The following is a 19,993-nucleotide window of genomic DNA, read 5'->3' as shown; positions in this document are numbered from 1 at the left end:
TCTGGTTTCTGAATAGGGTGCCCATCATAGAGGACAGTCAGAAAGGAAAGGGCTGCGGTATGTGCTCTCTCTTCCTTCATTCCTGGTGACTCTTTCAAAAGTGTGATCTTTGAAAGATGATTTGAAAGAGCCACCCGGATACCACGTGAAGAGCTGCTGTAGTACAGAAAGAAACCCCCCACAAATCGCACAACACTGGGACATACCATCCCTCCCTGGAACCTATATGGAAAATCCTCAAACAATTGTAACCTGTACTAGAAGAAGGCCCAGTTCTTAAAGAGATCTTCCCTAAACCACCCATTTTAGCCTTTTAAACAAGCACTGAACCTTGCCAACCTCATCACCAGAAGCAAACTTCCTATGCCCCAAAGCACACCGAACAGATCCAGGAGAAGAAATGTAAACCCTGCCAACACATCTCCACCACTCCCACAATAACTACACCCCACAACAGAACCATCCCCATTTCTGGATCATACACCTGCACCTCCAGAAATGTAATGCATCTTATCCAGTGCACTAAATACCCCAGTGGAAAATATGTAGGAGAGACCAAACAACAACTGCATACCAGAATGGACGCAAACCAAAAATCTGTCAAAGACAGAAATACCCAATTACCTGTGGGGGCACATTTCTCACAAGAAAACCACTCTCTCCCCAGTCTTTCAGTTCTAATCCTCAAAGGGAATTTACAAAACACCTTTCACGGATGAGCCTATGAACTTCACTTTGTCAACCTCCTGGATGGAAAAAATCATGGACTAAATATAGACACTGGATTTATGGCACATTATAACTTTCTTAACATCTGATACCCCAGATAACCTCTCTACTATTTACCAGCTACATTGTATCACCAGATCACCATTTCCCTTCCCCCCCAACCTGTTTCTCACCCACTGTCTGCAGCACATTTGCAGCCAGTCTTGCATACTGGCTTCTGGCTTTGATCCCATCCAGGAAGAGCACCTCTTCCTGAAGAAGGGTGTTTGTACCCAAAAGCTTGCAAAAGAGAAATTTTCCAACTATTTTAATTGGTCTAATAAAAGATATTGGATTTACTGAAAGAACCTTGTCATTCACTGACATGTGCTCATCATGCCATGCCTCTCAAGGGACAGTATGTTGCATCACGCATTGCATAGATTATTTTCTTCGAGAAAGCCAAGGGAAGTCCTTTGAGTTCCCAGACCTAAACATGGTACCCAGTGTTTGGAGAAACCCTACTCCAGCTTCTTCCTACCCTTATCATAATTACCACCTATTGAATAGAAGCTAGTTCATGATTTGGTTAGGAATCAATGAGGGGAAGGGAGGGGGCTTTGAATAGCTTCAACATCTTTGGACAAACAATATTTTTAATGGAAAACTCTGCAAATTTTGCCAGTTTCTTTCCATTTGTATTTTGGGTCTGGTGGTACATGATAACCACAGAGTAAAGGTTTGGATGCAAGCTGGATAAATCGTCACCTCACGCATGCTGAGGCTTCACCCCACATGCAGCATTTTTTTCCCCAGTACTTTTAGGATTTGCAAAATCCATGGAGGTGTCACAACTAGTAGGTTGTCCTGCTGCTGAGTCATTGGTTGCTTATTCTAAACCAATCTGGCTTTTGGTCCTGGAAGGAAAGACCTTTTCTGTTGAATGAAAAAAAATATTTGCTTAATTCAAAACTTGCAGTTGGCATCCAAATAGAACAGCAGAGAAACCTGTCCGTGATTGTAAGATATGCTGGAGTATATTCACCACTTCATGTTCCAGAATGTGGGGAGGGCACTTTTAACCAAGAGCATGGGGCCAATTTGTGCTTTCAGTTTTACCCATTAAACTAAAGGCAGACTTTTTGGCTTAGCAGTCCTATTCAGTGCTTGGAATATTTACTGTAAAGGAAGCAGACTAACTGTTATGGCACTACTTGTATTAAAATGTGGGTTTTTTCTGACTACATTACATTTTATTAACATGTGCATGCTCACTTTTAGCCTAGTGTGTCATTGTGTGTGTGAACAAATGCCCAAATTAAATAGAGGTAAGTGGGAGCAGGGGCTTACCGCGGAAAACCTGATGTCAGCGGTTTGTGTGCCCGTGGCTAGTGACAACTTAAGTGCAGCTCCTTACCCCTTAATGAAAAAGCCAAACCGGAACAACTCAGCCCCATCGCTTACTATAGAGTACTTGTGGGCACACAAATGGTTACCGCATCCTCCGCTGTTCCACAGTCGTTGCCCTGTTCATTAACTTGTTTTAACTGATAGCTTGGCTAAACTCTGAGGTATGGAAAGCAATCATGCTATTAAAAGAAAAGGAAATACCTCTCTAGTTAGAGCTGCTGAAAACCTTCTGTACTAGAAACTCTAGAGTGGATTTTGTTCTACACTTCGCTTAATGCCATGATTAAAGTCAAGCCAGGCCTCCAGTGAAAGTGAAAATATTGTCATTCTAGGGCCATATTCTCCGCTAGTTCTGTCCTCTTTGACATTGTTAGGCCAACAGATAACTTGGTGCTAAGGATTTGTTCTCAGCCGGGCTCTTCTCATTTAAAAGGATCTTTACTGAAAGGCGAAGTCTGACACACATTGCAGTTTGAGAGAAGCCATTACCAATGCAGTCATTTAGGCTAAGGAAAATGTGTGCGCCTGATTGAGATTGTGGTGGAACTTTTACATAGTCCAACGAGAGAGCTCAGCAAATATCCAAGCCGCTTTCGTGAGCTAACAGTGCACTTTGTTTCAGTCGGAGCCAAAGCAATAGTTCCCCTTCATTTCATGTTATAACTTAATATCATGTGGTAACTTTCCTTTGCAGACACTGCACTTTGGGAATGCTACCACAGATTTAGATCATGTCAAAAACATGGGACCTTCACCAATTCTCCTTCAAAACCATGAGTTTCAGAAAAATAACATTTAAGGCTCATTTGGAGTCTGAGCCTCATGGGGGAGGGAGGAAGGGGTGTCAACCTTTGAAGCTTTCCTTTACAAGAAGGACTAGAAGATTTGCCTTTTTAAAGAAACAACATTTTTTTCCTGGCGCACACAACTCCTGCAGCTGAGGCTTTCAGAAAAGTACCAAATATTGGGAGACTTACAATGAAACCCAGAGAGTTAGCAACATCAGACCATTAGGGACTTGTGAATTGTTTTCATACTGCCATTGTTTCCTCCCTCTATGATAGTTCCTAGTAACAGCCCAGGCTTAAAAACAGTGCCATGACCCATCAATGTGCACTGTTGTGTGTGCGCGTGATATGATTTTCTTAAAGATGCCCCGATGTTATTTTTCTTCAGGAAGATGCACACTGTGAAGTGCCTGCTGTTGTTCCTGGGTACAGGCACTGACTTTATGAACTTTTGTATTCAGCACTGAAGGGAGGTGAATGAGAGAATAGGAAAGCATCATCATCTACCCCTTGAAAACACAAGTCCTTGATGTACATACTAGATCCGGGTGTACTCTGCTTTGTGTTGCAAATAGCTTTGTGTTGCAGAGAGCCCTGTAGATCAGCTGCGCTCCATGGGGCTCGTTTTGCTTGATGACAACATTTTGCTGAACTGTCAGAAACGTTTCTTTTGGCTGATGCATCGGGTCACCCCACCCTGGTGCAGATGGTTTCTATTGCTGTGGCTGGGCTAGCCAGAGGAACAAGGCCACCCCCGCTCTACCTCCACATCTCATCCTACAGTGCCGGATACTAGTAGAGAAACAGCTGTTTCTAAATGAACCCTACATTTGCATGTTCCGGTATGGCACTTCATTTTTGCCCACATCCAGAAGGCTCTCAAAATAATAAATAGTATTTTTAAGTGGTGCAGATGCAAAGGAAATTTCCAGGGTTCTTGAGAGTCTTTGGCCAATCATCTGGAAAGAAAAGTCTATGGCTGATTTTTGTTTTCCTTTCATGAGACCACTCCCCTTTCTTCCTGTCACCATCTCATCCTGACTCTATACCTGGGTATGCCACACTGGGCGCATCTATACATCGCCCTGTAGCGACGTTGTTACTGCGCCATGCTTCACTGTACACGTGGTATAACTATCCGTACTGCACTGTACATGCAGTGCATGGTTATTTTTAGCTGCCGTTTCTCTGTAGTGGTGCGCTAAAATGGGGGTGTGCTGGTACAGCGACGTAGCTGCCGGTGACATGTAGATGCACGTGATCACTACATCGCAGCAGCGTGTCACTATGGCGATGCAGGGTGACTTGTAGACATGCCCACTGAATACCAAACTGGGCAACAAATTGCCATGGGAGCTTTGCTACAATGGGAGATTGGTGTGAAAGGATTGGGGTATGTGTGTGCATGAAAAAATCATCAGAGATCTTGAGATGTTACCCGTCCGCAGCATGAACCTAGGAAGCAATAGATGCTAGGATCAGGCATGTCCAGAGTCTATCCTGCAGTCCCTGACCACTGCCAGACAAAAAGCAAACACATGAACAAGAAATTGCACAACTGAAACATAAAACATGTTGGACTTTGGGGGAAATAGTAATCATTTCTGTGGGGGGGGGTGTGTGGCTTCTTTAAACAACAACACAAGAAGGAAACATGCTGAATGCTAGTAGAGGAGCCCAGCTGCATAATTGCTTTGCCTTAAGCTTTTTTTCTTACTTGGGTTTTGATGATCTGTAACTGTATTTTGGGGGGGGGGAGTTTATCTCTTGATATAGAGTTATGGTGCCAGCTGTTTTTCTTTGCTGCTAAATTGTCTGAGTCAGATCGTCAGCAGGTGTGAATCTGTGAGACAGGTATTGACTATGGATTTATAGTTCCAGTTTTCCCCGGTCAGCCCCAGTTAATGAAAGGACTACTTGTAATCTTTTAAAGGAAGGATTTCTTCATGTACATGGCTATAGACTTAGTTCTAACTCTCAAGGACTGAAAAGTGAGTGGACAACAAGACGAATGACATCTGTTCTGCAGTCTCTTGGAGCTAACCAGGGTGGCAGTAATGCTGTAAAAATATTGCTAGCTGCCAAATAAGTCAGATTAACTGTGTGTGTATGTGTGTGTGTGGTTCTTTATCTAACTTTAGATGCTCAAAAGAGTCTAGTGTCTAAGGTGGATGGAAGATGCACCTTAAGCATGATGCCTCTAGTCAACAGTAGTGTATGCAGCAAGCACTTCACCCATTGCTTGCAATGCAGCCATTTTTGGGATGGGAGGTGGCAAATTTTAAACTATTGTATAGCAATGGGGGCTCAGGACAGAATGGGGGGCAAATCCTATACATTCCCTTGCATTATATTGGGCGGCCGGGGTGGGGGGGTAGCACATAGCAGAACGGGCGCAGTTTCCCAAAGGATTAGGGCTTGGGGAGGCAGTACATGATTTATGCACAGCACAACTATGCAACAGCATAACAGCAGCAGGGAGTCTCTAGTGGTTTCTATGGAGCAGGTCCAAAATGATACTATCCTTTGCAGGACGGTTTCTTCTGTCACTACCAACCCAGCTGCCCAGCACTGGTGCATCCACCTGTGATAGGTTCTGGTCCAAAGCAAAGCCCTCTGTTCAGCTAAAACCAGGGCAAGATTTTTCTGCAGACAGCAGCTGATGTTCCCACTTGAGAGTGAAACCAGGATGCTGGAGTGACATCCCTCCCAGATCTGAATAATGTTTTAAAGACATATCTGAGTTTGCCTGCTTTATTAACTCAAAATCTCACTGACCCAAAGCAAGCCTTTCTTTTTTGCTTTGGGAACACATGTTGGCATCTGATCTGTGTGTTCATTTGCTTGTTACAACAAAGATTATGGGATTTAATTTTTTTTCAAAAGGGTTCGGTCTCTGCTTAATTCTCTTGCCATTTGATACTCATGGCAAAACTCCCCAGTTCAGCGGTGGTCGTGTTAGATCAACACTGAGTGCTCCTGAAAAAGCCCACCCCTAGAATCTGTTTTGGTTTCTGATTCTGAGAAATGTGATGCTTATCTAAGTGAAACACATAGCACGCCAGCACTCGGTCCTCTAATTAAGGCTAATACGGGTCTAAAGTGATACATATGCCTTCTGCAGTTTCTATTTCCCAGATGCCTTTCATCTACCCTTGACCAGATCTCTCTGGGAGGCAGGCAGTTTCAGATCTAGCATCCCTAAAACATCGATCCCAGAGTCAAGCCTCTAAGGTTTAGTTCTCAAGTACAAATAGAACAAAAATGTGCCCTTTCTTTTCCTATTTTCATGTGTGTGACCCCTAGGTTTGGCCAGAGTAGGTTGGCCACATCCCTGTTGAACGCCCTGATTAAGGGCAGCAACCTGAGCTTGTGTCTCTCACTGATTTGAGCATCCAAGCCTCTGTGCTCTGGTTATCCTGGGGCTTCATTCTCTCTGATCAGAAACTCTAACATGGGACTGAAGCCACATCTACACAATGAACCTGCCATGCCAGAAAGCAGTGCTCTCAACACATCCTGCATTGCCCTGCACAGGCAGTTTCCTGATCCACAAGAGATGCAGCTGCATCTGCATGGTCTCATGGTCAGATTAATTAGCATAGGATGAACTAATTGCTCCTGACAATCTTAGTACAGGCAGTAATAATTAGCCTGTCTGCAGCCCTGTACAAATTATAGCTGCAGTTCTTTCGATGTAGGAGGCAGCTCATGTGAACCCGTGCTGCTTGCTGGGGCTTGGTGGGATGTGTGTACAATGTAGACACATGGAAGAACTCTGAATTATTATTTTTGTCTAAACTGACACATTGCTGCAAAATCTCTTTACTTCAACAAATCAACTTTTCCTGGAAATAAAACATTTCATCAAAATTCCAGTTCATTTCGGCTTACCGCAGAAACATTTATGTCTGGAGCTCAGTGCGTGTTTTTATACAGGCTTCTCCCTCACTTGTTGCTCGAAATGGGTTTCTTAGATTTCAAACTGTGCCTGAGACAGGAGCTGCCTTCGTATTGGTTTGTACAGTGCCAAAATAACATGGATTCATGGAGCATATGACTGCAAAGGGCCTCCTAAGCCACTGAATCCAATTTAGTGCATTAGTGGGCAACCAATTACTCCACCAGATCATCACTTCAAACCCTCCCCCATACGTAGTGACTGAAACACCTACGACATAGGTGAATGTACAGGAGATGAGAGCAATGCTGATGCCATACCACTGCAGTGATAAAGAAGTTATTGGTTAATATACACTCAGAAAGTCTTATGAAAAGGACGGTACTCTATGCTACAGAGGAAGTGAACCCATACAAAGTCCATACCAACCTAATATAGAGGAAAAATTCCTTTCTGACCCCAAAATTGGCAACTGGCATGTGTCTGTGCAGAATAGCAGGACCATCTAGCCAAGAGCGGAGACGGTGGCTAGTAGGGTGATCTCTGATCATCTGCAATAGTATGTGCATGTGGGCACAAGCTTGAAGCTGTGGGATTTGTTGCCTGTGGGAAGCATTCCTTTGAAACTGTGTGCTTCTCATTATTTGGTTAATTCTGCAGACTGCTAAGCCAAGGCAGTAGCGTGCACTGGCATCAGAGTGTCTGGGCCAGAGCGTGCCATTTCGGTTCAGATGCTCTGGGTTTTATAAGCTTGGGCGTGGCGGAGTGTGCAAAACGTTGTGCTTTGCAGGAAGCAGGATCTCAGAAGGACAAATGTGCATCTGCTAATGCTTTTGCAAAAAGTGCTTTAGGCCAGAAACTCATTAGGGGATAAGAAGAATTAACAGCTTGAGTGAAAAATGTGACAGAATACTTGGCTATTTGCATGGATAGTTAAACCAAGTTTGGATAGGGAAGATGAGGGCAGACATGAACGCGTGTTCCAAGCACTTAGTGAACTGAAAGATTTGTTTTCACTTGGATTGTACTGCCTTGTGGGTTTTTATTGGATTTTGAGCAGTATTATATATCACTAGAAATGGGGAGGAAATTATTAGGTAAAATCTCAGTCTCAAGTCTTCACTGGTCAAGGAAATTGTATTAGCACTGAGAGAGTTATCTATAGTACCAATCACTAATGGGCACTTGTTATACACTGGAGCCATGAAAATGCTCATCTGAGACTTGTTTACACACTATACAGAGGCTCTAGAATAATTGATAGTGCATTTACTGAGAACTGTGTGTCTGCAAAACCTAGAAACAATAGATTAGCGAGACTATTAAGAATTCACTAATAAAATAGTCTTGTAAGCCAGCTTCTACATCAGTCACCAGAGTTCAGCCCTATCTTAGCCAGCCATAAAAGCCTTATAAACAAGACCTGTGTTTAAACCTTCTCTGGCTTACACTGTTTGAACTGCAGTGTTGAAAGACACTCAGTGACTCTTGCTACGGAGATGTGCACAATACCCACTCAGTTCCTAAAATGCTTGCTTTATTGTTTGGAGAAAGGAGGCGTACCAAAAATAAATAAATCAATAAAAATCCTTTTTGTCTTTTGCATTTCTGCATCTAGTTAACTGGGTTAGACATCTACATGCAGCAATTCCATGTTTGTCTCATGTTTCATAACTGGAAACTGCACTGGGTTAAAAATTGGATAGTGACTCTGTTGATTCACTGGTCCTATACACTTTGTGTAATCATTTACACTGGTGAAAGGCAGGTATGGAGTCAGTATAAAGTGAGAAAAATAGGATTTGTGATTTGCTCTGCACTGCTAAGGACTCTGAAGGAGGTGCTGGCTGGATGACAGGGATAGAAACCATAGATGCTTATCCTAGTGAGCCCAAAATAGAAAAAGAGAAACATTTTTCAAAAGTGGCCGTTGACTTCAGGTTTCTGTGAAGTCTGACAGCCAACCTTGAGACCCTCCAGGTGTGATTTTTCCAAGGTGCTGCAAACACACAATTCCAGCTAAAGTCCTGTGGGCCGGATCCTCAGATGCTATAAATTGCCACGGTCCACTATGCTGACTATGCTGACTTATGCCAGCCAAGCCTCTGATCCTGTACCTCAGGCTCGGATCTCTATTTCCTAATAGTGCAAAATATGCTTTTGAAAATTTGGGGCACGATTTACACCTTATTTTTTAAACACTGTTGTTTGAAATGCCAAACTATATTGGCAACACCCTGCTCTATCACACCAATCCTGTGCCACGGACTTGGATTCATTGCCTGTTGCACAGATTCTGAATCTAATGAGTAATATGTTACTTGGTGAGTGGTCACCTCCATTTCAATGCGACCACTTCTAGAGCCCGGCATTATTCAGTAGTAATGGACCAAATTGACCCTGTATATTTTATCAGGGTAAAAAAACATATCCACCAGCCCTCAATATGCAGAGTGTATCATGCTGCTTACGTATAACGTTCAAAAAGAAAGGGTTTACAAAACTAACTCTTCGCCCTCCCGCACGCAGCAGACACAGAACATCTTATAACGTCTTGTTACATTTCCTCAAAATCTGCCATTTCAAAGTGCTTGAGAGAAGCTATCGTAACACTTGCGTATCATAGAAATACAGTCAACCGTGAGTCTAGCGAAGTTAGCATTAGAATGGAAGTCCCCAAATTGCGAGAGCGCTCTGAAATATCCATTCTTCAATCTGGAATAAAGGCAAACACTCCTTGGGAAAAACTGATCTTGGGGGATGGGAGGGAGGAGCTGGTGTCAGAGTGCTGGTCTCATAATTGCAGCTAAATTATTGCTCTCAGTATCCATTGCACATATTGCACTGTGAAACTGGAGACGATGTAATGCCTCCATCGAGTGTTCATACACCGCCACTCCTCTTGCAGTCCTGTGTTGACTGCCACAGGCACATCAACTGGTTGTTGGGTTTTTTTTCCAAACACCCAGGAAACTCCATCAGCCTGCAAACTTTGGCAGGTCTCACTCCTGATACAATCCAGCTAGACACTCAGTAGTGGCTTTAGGCATTCAAAAGAAAACTTTATAAACAACACAGTACAATCACATACCAAGCAATAAGGACAAAATGTATGTGAATTACAGCAAATCATTGGGAAATGATTTTATCAGAAGATTCTTCTTACCTTCTTCAGCAAATGCCCTGAAGGGTACAGTCCCTAGCAAGAAGACGAAGAGCAGAGTTTTAAGAAACATCTTGGCTAATTCTGTTGAGAGAATAGCTTTCCAGTCTTGGGATCAGACTGTTCCAGTCGTGGATTATTTTAGAGATAAGAGGAGTTTAGATCACACAGAGAAACCACCTGTGGACAACCTTTTGGAGTTGCAGAAATTCCCTTAGACTGCAGTAGTTAGAGGGGCAGGCTTTCCCAGAGAGATAACGAATACAGCTAAAGAAAAATAACTGAGAGAGGAGTCAGCATTTTTTCTTTAACCAAGGGGTGGGAGGGTGCCTAAGGTGGTCTCAAAAAGAAGAGGCCAAGCCCGCCCTCTTCGCTCTGTTTGGTCAGCACTAAAATTATGATCTCAGCCCAGGTTTAAAGTTACAGGATCTGCAGTGGATTTTTAGAAGATGCCAGAGACAGTTATATTTAGTGAAAGGAGAGGGAGGCATTTAGACAGAGTGAGCTGTGCAGGGAGCTTGCTTCTTTCTAAAGTACCCTTCAAAAATATTTATGGATCCGGGGTAGGGCATAATTTCCAACAGTGAGCTGCTGTGTTCTTCATCTCGGAGTAAGCCTGTGTGTGAATGTGTGTAGGAAATATGTACACGCAGGGCTTAATTCTGCTGGTCAGCATGGAGCGTGATTTTGTTGGTGTGTATGTGCTGGTCTCTAAGTTTACATGCCCTCAAGTGACATCCTAAGCATATGTCTAGCATTTGTGTGTGAATCCAAGCATTGGCAAGCACTTACGTGCTGAATTAGCTCTAGGGAGGATGTCTTTCTGTAACTAAGTGCCAATCTTTGCCAGCAGCACTGTTCTCATTATTAATTGAGAGTTTTCTTGCATGTGAAGGCAGCGGTAGCAGATCACGTAAGATAGATTAGTGCTCTATGCCAATACTTTCAAGGTAGAGTGTGGAAAGATAGGGGATGTGGTTTGGATCTCTCAGAAATCTCACACTGGTTGGACCACAACTGAAATAAGATCAGGACAGAGAGCGGGAGTGAGGTACGGATTATGCCGAAATCCGGAAATAAGTACATTCACCCTGGCTCTGCCACCTGAGAATTGGGACAAGTATGATGTTTTTACGGTGTTTATTGGTCTCCATCTGCTACTTAGGAACAGTGATGAGTCTTTATTAACCACTATCTGGAGGAGAGGGCTAGGATTCAGAGAGACCTTGACAAATTGGAGGACTGGACCAAAAGAAATCTCATGAGATTCAATAAGAACAAGTGCAAAGTCTCGTACTTAGGATGGAGCAATCCCATGCACCGGTGCAGGCTGGCGACTGACTGGCTGGGCAGCACCTCTGCAGAAAAGGACCTGGGGGTGACAGTGGACAGTAAGGTGGATATGAGTCAGCAGTGTGCCCTTGTTGCTAAGAAGGCTAACTGCATACTGGGCTGTATTGGTAAGAGCGTTGCCAGCAGATTGAGGGAAGTGATTATTCCCCTTGTTTCATGGATTCATAGATTCATAGATGCTAGGGTCAGAAGGGACTTCAGTAGGTCATCGAGTTGGACCCCCTGCCCTGGGTAGGAAAGAACACTGGGGTGAGATGACCCCAGCTAGGTGCTTCTCCAGTCTTGAAGACCTCCAGGGTAGGGGAGAGCACCAGGTGAGGTGAGTTCAGCACTGGGGAGGCCACATCTGGAGTCCTGTGTTCAGTTCTGGGGAAAGGATGTGGACAAATTGGAGAGAGTCCAGTGGAGGGCAACAAAAATGGTTGGGGGGCTGGAAGACATGACTTATGAGAAGCTAGGGAACTGGGCTGATTAAGTCTGGAGAAGAGAAGACCAAGGGGGAGGTTTAATAGCAGCCTTCAACTCCCTGCAGAGAATATGGAGCTGGACTGTTCTCAGTGGTAGCAGATGACAGAACAAGGAGCAATGGGCTCAAGTTGCAGCAAGGGAAGTTAGGTGAGATATTAGAAAAACTTTCTTACTAGGAGGGTAATAAAGCACTGGAACAATTTTCCCACAGAGATTGTGAAATCTCCATCCTTGGAGGTTTTTAAATCTGGCTAGACAAAGCCTTGGTTGGGATGATCTAGTTGGGGATGGTCCTGCTTTGAGCAGGGGGGTTGGACTAGATGACCTCCTGAGGTCCCTTCCAATTCAAATTTTCTATGATAATGATAAGATGTACTTGCTAAGAGTGCATATGCGCACATGAAGGGGCATCGGGGCTCCCAAAGGGTGGTGCAGTTCTTCGAAGATGATTTGGTCCCTTGTTCCCCCTTTGCAGAGTCTCTCTCACCCCCTCCCCTGCCCTGAGGACCAAGACCCTTCAGACCCAAGTCTTTAGTGACCAGTGCCTCCATCTAGAGGCCCCATGGCCACCGGCATCTTGTAAAGGATTAACAACCCCACGGCTGCTAGCATTTTGCTTACTTATTACAGTAAAGAAGAGAGCACCTCAAAATAATGGTAGTTGATTGCCTGAAAAGGAAACAGATAAACTAAAAGGAAGGAAGCAGGATAGGCAACATACTGCAGACTGATAATAAAATAAGGCCCTACCCCTCCTGCAGTAACAGCCTAAAAAGGAAGATCCCATCCCTTTTGCAAAGTCCCCTGAGAGGCCTGGCCAGGGCAGTGGTGACAGAGCTTCGGATGCAAACCTGGTGCTCCTCCTCGGACACACGGCAATGTCCCAGGAGAACTGAGCCCTGGCTGACTCCTGCTGCTTCGTACAGCGCAGGGAAATTTGGGAGCCCTACTGCTTTTCAACCCCCATGGTTGCTGCAGTTTCCTGGGGCTTAGATGCTATCTTGGGAGCCAGGTGTCAGACTTCAGGCTAACATCAAAGTCATCATCAAAATGCCTGCCTCTCTTGCCATTGCTAGGGTGGTGCTTGACCCTATGCAGCCAGACACAGAAGAAATAGGGAGACTCGTGAAACACTATGTCTCCCAGCCTTTTGTGCACCAGGTGCTCGCCCCTAGGTCACAGATTGAGCTTCACACGAACTAGGCCAGTAAGCCAGTCAAGTTTCTGGAGCTGTCCTCTAGCACAGGCAAGCAGACAAATAGTTTCACTTGTGGATACAACCTTTGCCTCTGTGTATCCCTGAACTCACAGAGACTATATATATAAATAATATCACATCTGTGCATTAAGGCTTCAAGGACCCAAGCAGTAGGTACTGATGAGAAATATGAAGCTGCAGCTGAATAGACCATAAAGATAGCTGCAGAACACAAAGAACTTGTTAATTTTTATGTTTAAGCAATTAAATTGCATTTGCAGGCTACTACTCTGCTGGACGCTGCTGGCAGCGTGGTTCACAGCAATAGAAACCAATCTTGCATATAGCATTGACAAGTAGGAGGCCCTGGAAGGAGGGAAAATTTCAGCTTCTCAGCAGAAAATTGGATTCAAAATGAAAGTGTTTGGCAACTTAGTCCAGTGGAGCAATCCCATGCGCCGTTGCAGGCTGGCGACTGACTGGCTGGGCAGCACCTCTGCAGAAAAGGACCTGGGGGTGACAGTGGACAGTAAGGTGGATATGAGTCAGCAGTGTGCCCTTGTTGCTAAGAAGGCTAACTGCATACTGGGCTGTATTGGTAAGAGCGTTGCCAGCAGATTGAGGGAAGTGATTATTCCCCTTGTTTCATGGATTCATAGATTCATAGATGCTAGGGTCAGAAGGGACTTCAGTAGGTCATCGAGTTGGACCCCCTGCCCTGGGTAGGAAAGAACACTGGGGTGAGATGACCCCAGCTAGGTGCTTCTCCAGTCTTGAAGACCTCCAGGGTAGGGGAGAGCACCAGGTGAGGTGAGCTCAGCACTGGGGAGGCCACATCTGGAGTCCTGTGTTCAGTTCTGGGGAAAGGATGTGGACAAATTGGAGAGAGTCCAGTGGAGGGCAACAAAAATGGTTGGGGGGCTGGAAGACATGACTTATGAGAAGCTAGGGAACTGGGCTGATTAAGTCTGGAGAAGAGAAGACCAAGGGGGAGGTTTAATAGCAGCCTTCAACTCCCTGCAGAGAATATGGAGCTGGACTGTTCTCAGTGGTAGCAGATGACAGAACAAGGAGCAATGGGCTCAAGTTGCAGCAAGGGAAGTTAGGTGAGATATTAGAAAAACTTTCTTACTAGGAGGGTAATAAAGCACTGGAACAATTTTCCCACAGAGATTGTGAAATCTCCATCCTTGGAGGTTTTTAAATCTGGCTAGACAAAGCCTTGGTTGGGATGATCTAGTTGGGGATGGTCCTGCTTTGAGCAGGGGGGTTGGACTAGATGACCTCCTGAGGTCCCTTCCAATTCAAATTTTCTATGATAATGATAAGATGTACTTGCTAAGAGTGCATATGCGCACATGAAGGGGCATCGGGGCTCCCAAAGGGTGGTGCAGTTCTTCGAAGATGATTTGGTCCCTTGTTCCCCCTTTGCAGAGTCTCTCTCACCCCCTCCCCTGCCCTGAGGACCAAGACCCTTCAGACCCAAGTCTTTAGTGACCAGTGCCTCCATCTAGAGGCCCCATGGCCACCGGCATCTTGTAAAGGATTAACAACCCCACGGCTGCTAGCATTTTGCTTACTTATTACAGTAAAGAAGAGAGCACCTCAAAATAATGGTAGTTGATTGCCTGAAAAGGAAACAGATAAACTAAAAGGAAGGAAGCAGGATAGGCAACATACTGCAGACTGATAATAAAATAAGGCCCTACCCCTCCTGCAGTAACAGCCTAAAAAGGAAGATCCCATCCCTTTTGCAAAGTCCCCTGAGAGGCCTGGCCAGGGCAGTGGTGACAGAGCTTCGGATGCAAACCTGGTGCTCCTCCTCGGACACACGGCAATGTCCCAGGAGAACTGAGCCCTGGCTGACTCCTGCTGCTTCGTACAGCGCAGGGAAATTTGGGAGCCCTACTGCTTTTCAACCCCCATGGTTGCTGCAGTTTCCTGGGGCTTAGATGCTATCTTGGGAGCCAGGTGTCAGACTTCAGGCTAACATCAAAGTCATCATCAAAATGCCTGCCTCTCTTGCCATTGCTAGGGTGGTGCTTGACCCTATGCAGCCAGACACAGAAGAAATAGGGAGACTCGTGAAACACTATGTCTCCCAGCCTTTTGTGCACCAGGTGCTCGCCCCTAGGTCACAGATTGAGCTTCACACGAACTAGGCCAGTAAGCCAGTCAAGTTTCTGGAGCTGTCCTCTAGCACAGGCAAGCAGACAAATAGTTTCACTTGTGGATACAACCTTTGCCTCTGTGTATCCCTGAACTCACAGAGACTATATATATAAATAATATCACATCTGTGCATTAAGGCTTCAAGGACCCAAGCAGTAGGTACTGATGAGAAATATGAAGCTGCAGCTGAATAGACCATAAAGATAGCTGCAGAACACAAAGAACTTGTTAATTTTTATGTTTAAGCAATTAAATTGCATTTGCAGGCTACTACTCTGCTGGACGCTGCTGGCAGCGTGGTTCACAGCAATAGAAACCAATCTTGCATATAGCATTGACAAGTAGGAGGCCCTGGAAGGAGGGAAAATTTCAGCTTCTCAGCAGAAAATTGGATTCAAAATGAAAGTGTTTGGCAACTTAGTCCAGTGATATTGGAAAAGACGTATTCTTTTTCAGCCGCTCTTACTTAAGAGATTTTGATGGGTTTTCTATGTGAAATTTTCCCATGTGCTGTTTCACCGACTCCGCCTATGTGTGCTTCCCCTCTGTGACTTATCAGGTGCCTTTATCAATGTTGTCTGCTGTCATGTGCACAAGGTAATATTAATCATTTGCCCTCTAAAACTGAGGCACCATGCGTCCTGCTGCCACCCTTCAAAGTGGCTGATGTCTTGATTCCAACGTTCATTTTGCCATCCTCTGCTTTGGCCCCGGAGGACATGAGTCTTGCATTTCTCTAGAGACTTACAAATAAAAACGCTTCTACTATATCAATAAGCATATTGATCACTATGTAATTATTACATATTAATGATATATAAAATAATATATTCCATTAGTTAGAATAGAATATACAACTATAGTAAGTTATTAGATGAACATTATATTATCATATTAATTACATTAATTATTAATAACAAGGTTTCCACTGATCCAGATTTCTAGAGGTGAGAGGCCGGATTCAGTATAAGTGGCTTTGACTTCAAGGCAGTGGCCCTCTCTGAATGCACTGGTGAATTTGGCCTCATGTTTCAGCACTTAATTGCTCAGCTTTTGCTGCAGTGTTGTGTCTGTTCTCCAGCTGTTCTGCATACCGAGGCAAAGGATTCATCTGCCTTGGTAAATTAGGGTGCCTGTAGCCAAATATTCCCAGCCTGAATATCAGACCACCAGGGAACTAAAATTAAAACGCCAAAATTCATTGTTAATGTAAGAACTTTCTTTGGATGAATGTCTTCAAGGAACTAAGTAAAAAGTACTCCCATATATTGGATTTCAGCATATACGGCGTCTCCTAAAATCTCTGGGATGGCTAATTCCTAGGTTGAAAATGCTCTGACCATATGTTTTCTTAGTGAAAAAAACCACACTTGCAACTGGAACTTTCCGCAGGGATTCTGCATCTCTTGATAAAATTTTATGTAGAATTGTAATGAGATATTGCAAATTTTATAACAACTCAATGTTTCAGTTGACTTGTGAGTGGCTCCCATGAATGCTTATAGGACTTAGACTAAAAGTGTGGGTTCCTAGGAAATACAGACATGAAGGGATTTAGGCCCTGGGATCCATTTAGAAGCCCATGGATAAAAAATCTTATTTTTAAAGGCCAATGTTCAGAAGGACAATGAAGTTATGGAATATGGTAATTTTTTTGTCCAAGATGAGGAGTATGAGGTACAAAATGAGATAGTAGGCTGTATTAGTTCCCAGTTGGGAGGAAGCAAGGGTTTTTAGTGAAAATATATCCAGTTTATACTGCAATTCTAACAAACGTACCCATATCGTTTGTGAAAATAAAGAGAGGTAGTAATGGTTTGTTTTGTGGCTGTTTCATAGTTTTGAGGAGGAATATCAGATCCTTGCTTAAGTGGACTCCTGATTCAACTCTTCATCCCTACTCATGAAAGCACTTAAGCAAATGCTTAAACAGGAATGTAATTCACTGGGATGAAAGCAAATATCTAAAGCTGAGTGCCTGCATAAGTGCTTTGTTGAGTAGTGATGGATTCAGCAAAGTATTAAGCGCGGGGCTGAATTGGGGTCTGGACTTCTACAGATCATTGCTAGAAATATCCCGATAGTCACTTCTCCCCCTGTCTGTCTCTCTTACAGTCTCTCAGCCAGAACTGTCTGATCAAAATATGTCAAGAAGAGTCTCCAGGGCACCTCTGAAAATTCCCTGCTTTTGTGCAGGGCTGCCCTGTGAGTTTTTAATCATGGTGTTTCGGGGGAGGACAGGGAGAAGACCTTGCGGAAAAGCAGCCTTTTGTTTTTTTTTAATTTCATAATCTGCTTTTTCCTTCTGACCCTATCAATCATTGACCCAGCCTCCTAGGAAGCCAGGCTGTCTCTCCATGTTATCAAGAACAAGGGCTGAGAGATGTCTGGCATGGAGAGAGAGTGTACTGCTGCATGTAATGGCTCTGCAATAAAACAATAATGAGATCTGGGATGGGGCGGGGAGGGGTTTCCAACCAAAGGGTTTTGCAACAAGGGTCTGACTACACATCCCATTGCCCTCAATAGGCTTTGGAACAGGTCCCAAAACTATGACACTCGCGAGTATGTGTTTCAATAAACACATAGTGCAGATGGGAGAGGTCTTGACCTCCTCTGACTCAGTGTGAACATGTTGTGCAGGAAGGAATGAGCATGGTTCAGGGGACAGCGCAGACGGCCAGAACCGTGTCACCCACGGTGCACAGAGCGAGTGCGTGCACATGGCCACAGCAAGGTGGAGGCAACGGGTCCCTGCCTCTGCTGGGCTTGGCACATGTGTTGGACCCTACAGTGCCTCCAGCTTATTCAAATCCCCCTGAAGCTCTTGTGTGGTATTGATTGCTACCGTTACAGCTTCATTCCTGGAGATGGCTGCCCTTCCCTAGCAAACTATATTGATAGGTTGATTTAGTTTAACAGAAAGAGTCCAGACCCCACATCCCCTAGCGTGCAAAATCCATCTGAAGCCACCACAGCCACCACTTTGTCAGGGGTCCCATTGCATCCCAGAAATGGAACAGTGCTTGCTAGGGAAAAGGCATGGTATGACATGTGGGAAATATGCTGATTTGGCTTCCTCCCCATGCATCTTCCCTGGAGATAGAGAGGGAGGAAAGGTTCTTTATGGAGCACCAAGTGGGCAGCTTCGTCTTGCTCATTGCAGCAGAAATCCCAAGGCAACATGACAGTGTTGCCACCAGCCCCCCTAATTTCTCTCAGGGGTTTTTCCTTTGCGGAAGGGGGAATAGGGATGCAGGTAAAGTCAAGTCATAGGAGTTTTAGGTCAATAGGGTCAAAAGTGGTCTCTGAGTTTTGTTCTCTGTCCCTTGGGAATCTACTGTAAGACATTAAGTCAAGGGATTCAGAGGGGCTGAACATGCACAGTTCCTATTGACTTCATTTAGACCAGCGGGTAGTCAGTCCTTTTCTAGACAGGGCTGTGGCTTTTCAAGCTGGATTCACAAACTCAGAGGTCATTTTGAAAGTGTGGACCTTAGTCATCTGAGCGCTCTCCCAACTTCAGGTGCTGTATAGATGTGAGATCTATACAGCCTGGAATTTGTACCATGTGTTCAGTTTTCAAGGGAAGGCACTTTCCAGAAGTGGTCTGAAAAGTATAAATCTCCATGTGGGCAATGCTTCAGAAAGTTGACTGTGAACTTCGAGGGTGATGGGGTTTGCTGTGGGAAGCTCATTCACAATGAAATAAAATTGCCATTTTTTTTTAAAGCAAAAAAAGACACATTATCCAAGTCACTCTGGATCTTTCCTTTTGACTACTCGGACCGCTTACTCAGTCTGAATCAGGGAGTTTGGGATTTCGCTACCTGCCAAAGGGGTGGTTTTGGCTGCAGAGGGAAAACAGGAAATGACTTGAAAATTAATAAAGCTTGAAGAAAACAGCTTTTATGTTTCTGACCCAATATTGCAGAGCCCACAGCTGCCCCAGGATACAGAAACAGGAAATTTGGCAACAGAAAGAGACAAGTTCTTTCTAGTTTTAGAGCAGCTTTGCAAAGGATAACAAATTGTAGGCTTCGGTTGTTCTTTTCTCGGGAAATTTGGGGACAGTATAATGGACAAGTGTTGCACTGGCTGGCATTTCTAGAAAAACTCTTCGAGAGGAAGCTCTCAACTGTGCTGGAGTTAGTTCAGCATAAAAAGAAAACCTAGCAGCAGATGGAGCTGAACAAGGACAAAAAATTGCTGTAGCAAGTCTGGAGTCAGCCACAAACATCACGTTTGCCAGCATGCTGATAATCTGGATCTTAATGAGACAGCCAGGAGATAACCTGGGTCCTCTGGTTTCACAAGCACAGTCACCTATCAGCTGAGCTCTGTGAGGCTGCATTCAGCAGTGGCCAGGGGCCCACATATGACTAACTAATTTATCACAGGCTTTTAATAATTGCTTCGCTGAAGTACAGGAAGTAAGTGAATAGGACAGATCTTGTGCTCATTTCCACCCTTTCAAGTTTAATTCATTAGCATGAGGGACAGAAGGAGTTGTGGAATGTTTTACATTTCTGAACTTGAAACATGCACCCATGCACATTTTATATATAAAATATATATATGTTGTTACCAGTCCCTGCAAACTCAAGTTTAAATCCGCATTCTTTAGTGTAATAAAAGTGAACCTTTAAGAAAATAAAAAGTACAAAGGCAAAACAAGCATAGAACGGATCATTTGAATGGCATTTTGATTCCTTTCTGATGTAAAGCAATCCACCCTGGGCATGAGTTTAAATTGCTGTGATAAAATGAAACATCACCTGCTCTAGACAAGAGAACTTGCTTGATCTCTAGCATCTCTAGATCCTGGAGAT

General features: G+C 44.3%; 2 protein-coding genes across 7 annotated transcripts in view; one reads left to right on the top strand and one right to left on the bottom strand.

Moving 5' to 3' along the window:
* The window catches only part of PDPN (podoplanin), a 30,113-nt gene extending 19,813 nt beyond the window's left edge, over nt 1-10,300 (bottom strand). For all 5 annotated transcript variants that reach the window (XM_006038710.3, XM_006038711.3, XM_025195232.1 and 2 more), the window contains exon 1: nt 9,974-10,300. In XM_006038710.3, the coding sequence (XP_006038772.1) occupies nt 9,974-10,043 (70 nt within the window). In that variant the 5' untranslated portion in view covers nt 10,044-10,300. The remainder of the gene's footprint in view (nt 1-9,973) is intronic.
* LRRC38 (leucine rich repeat containing 38) overlaps nt 1-19,993 on the top strand; it is a 111,066-nt gene that overhangs the window by 47,584 nt on the left and 43,489 nt on the right. The window lies entirely within an intron of this gene.

Source organism: Alligator sinensis, unplaced genomic scaffold (genome assembly GCF_000455745.1).
Source record: "Alligator sinensis unplaced genomic scaffold, ASM45574v1 scaffold1390_1, whole genome shotgun sequence".
Lineage (NCBI taxonomy): Eukaryota > Metazoa > Chordata > Crocodylia > Alligatoridae > Alligator > Alligator sinensis.
This window is presented reverse-complemented; position numbering and strand designations above follow the sequence as displayed.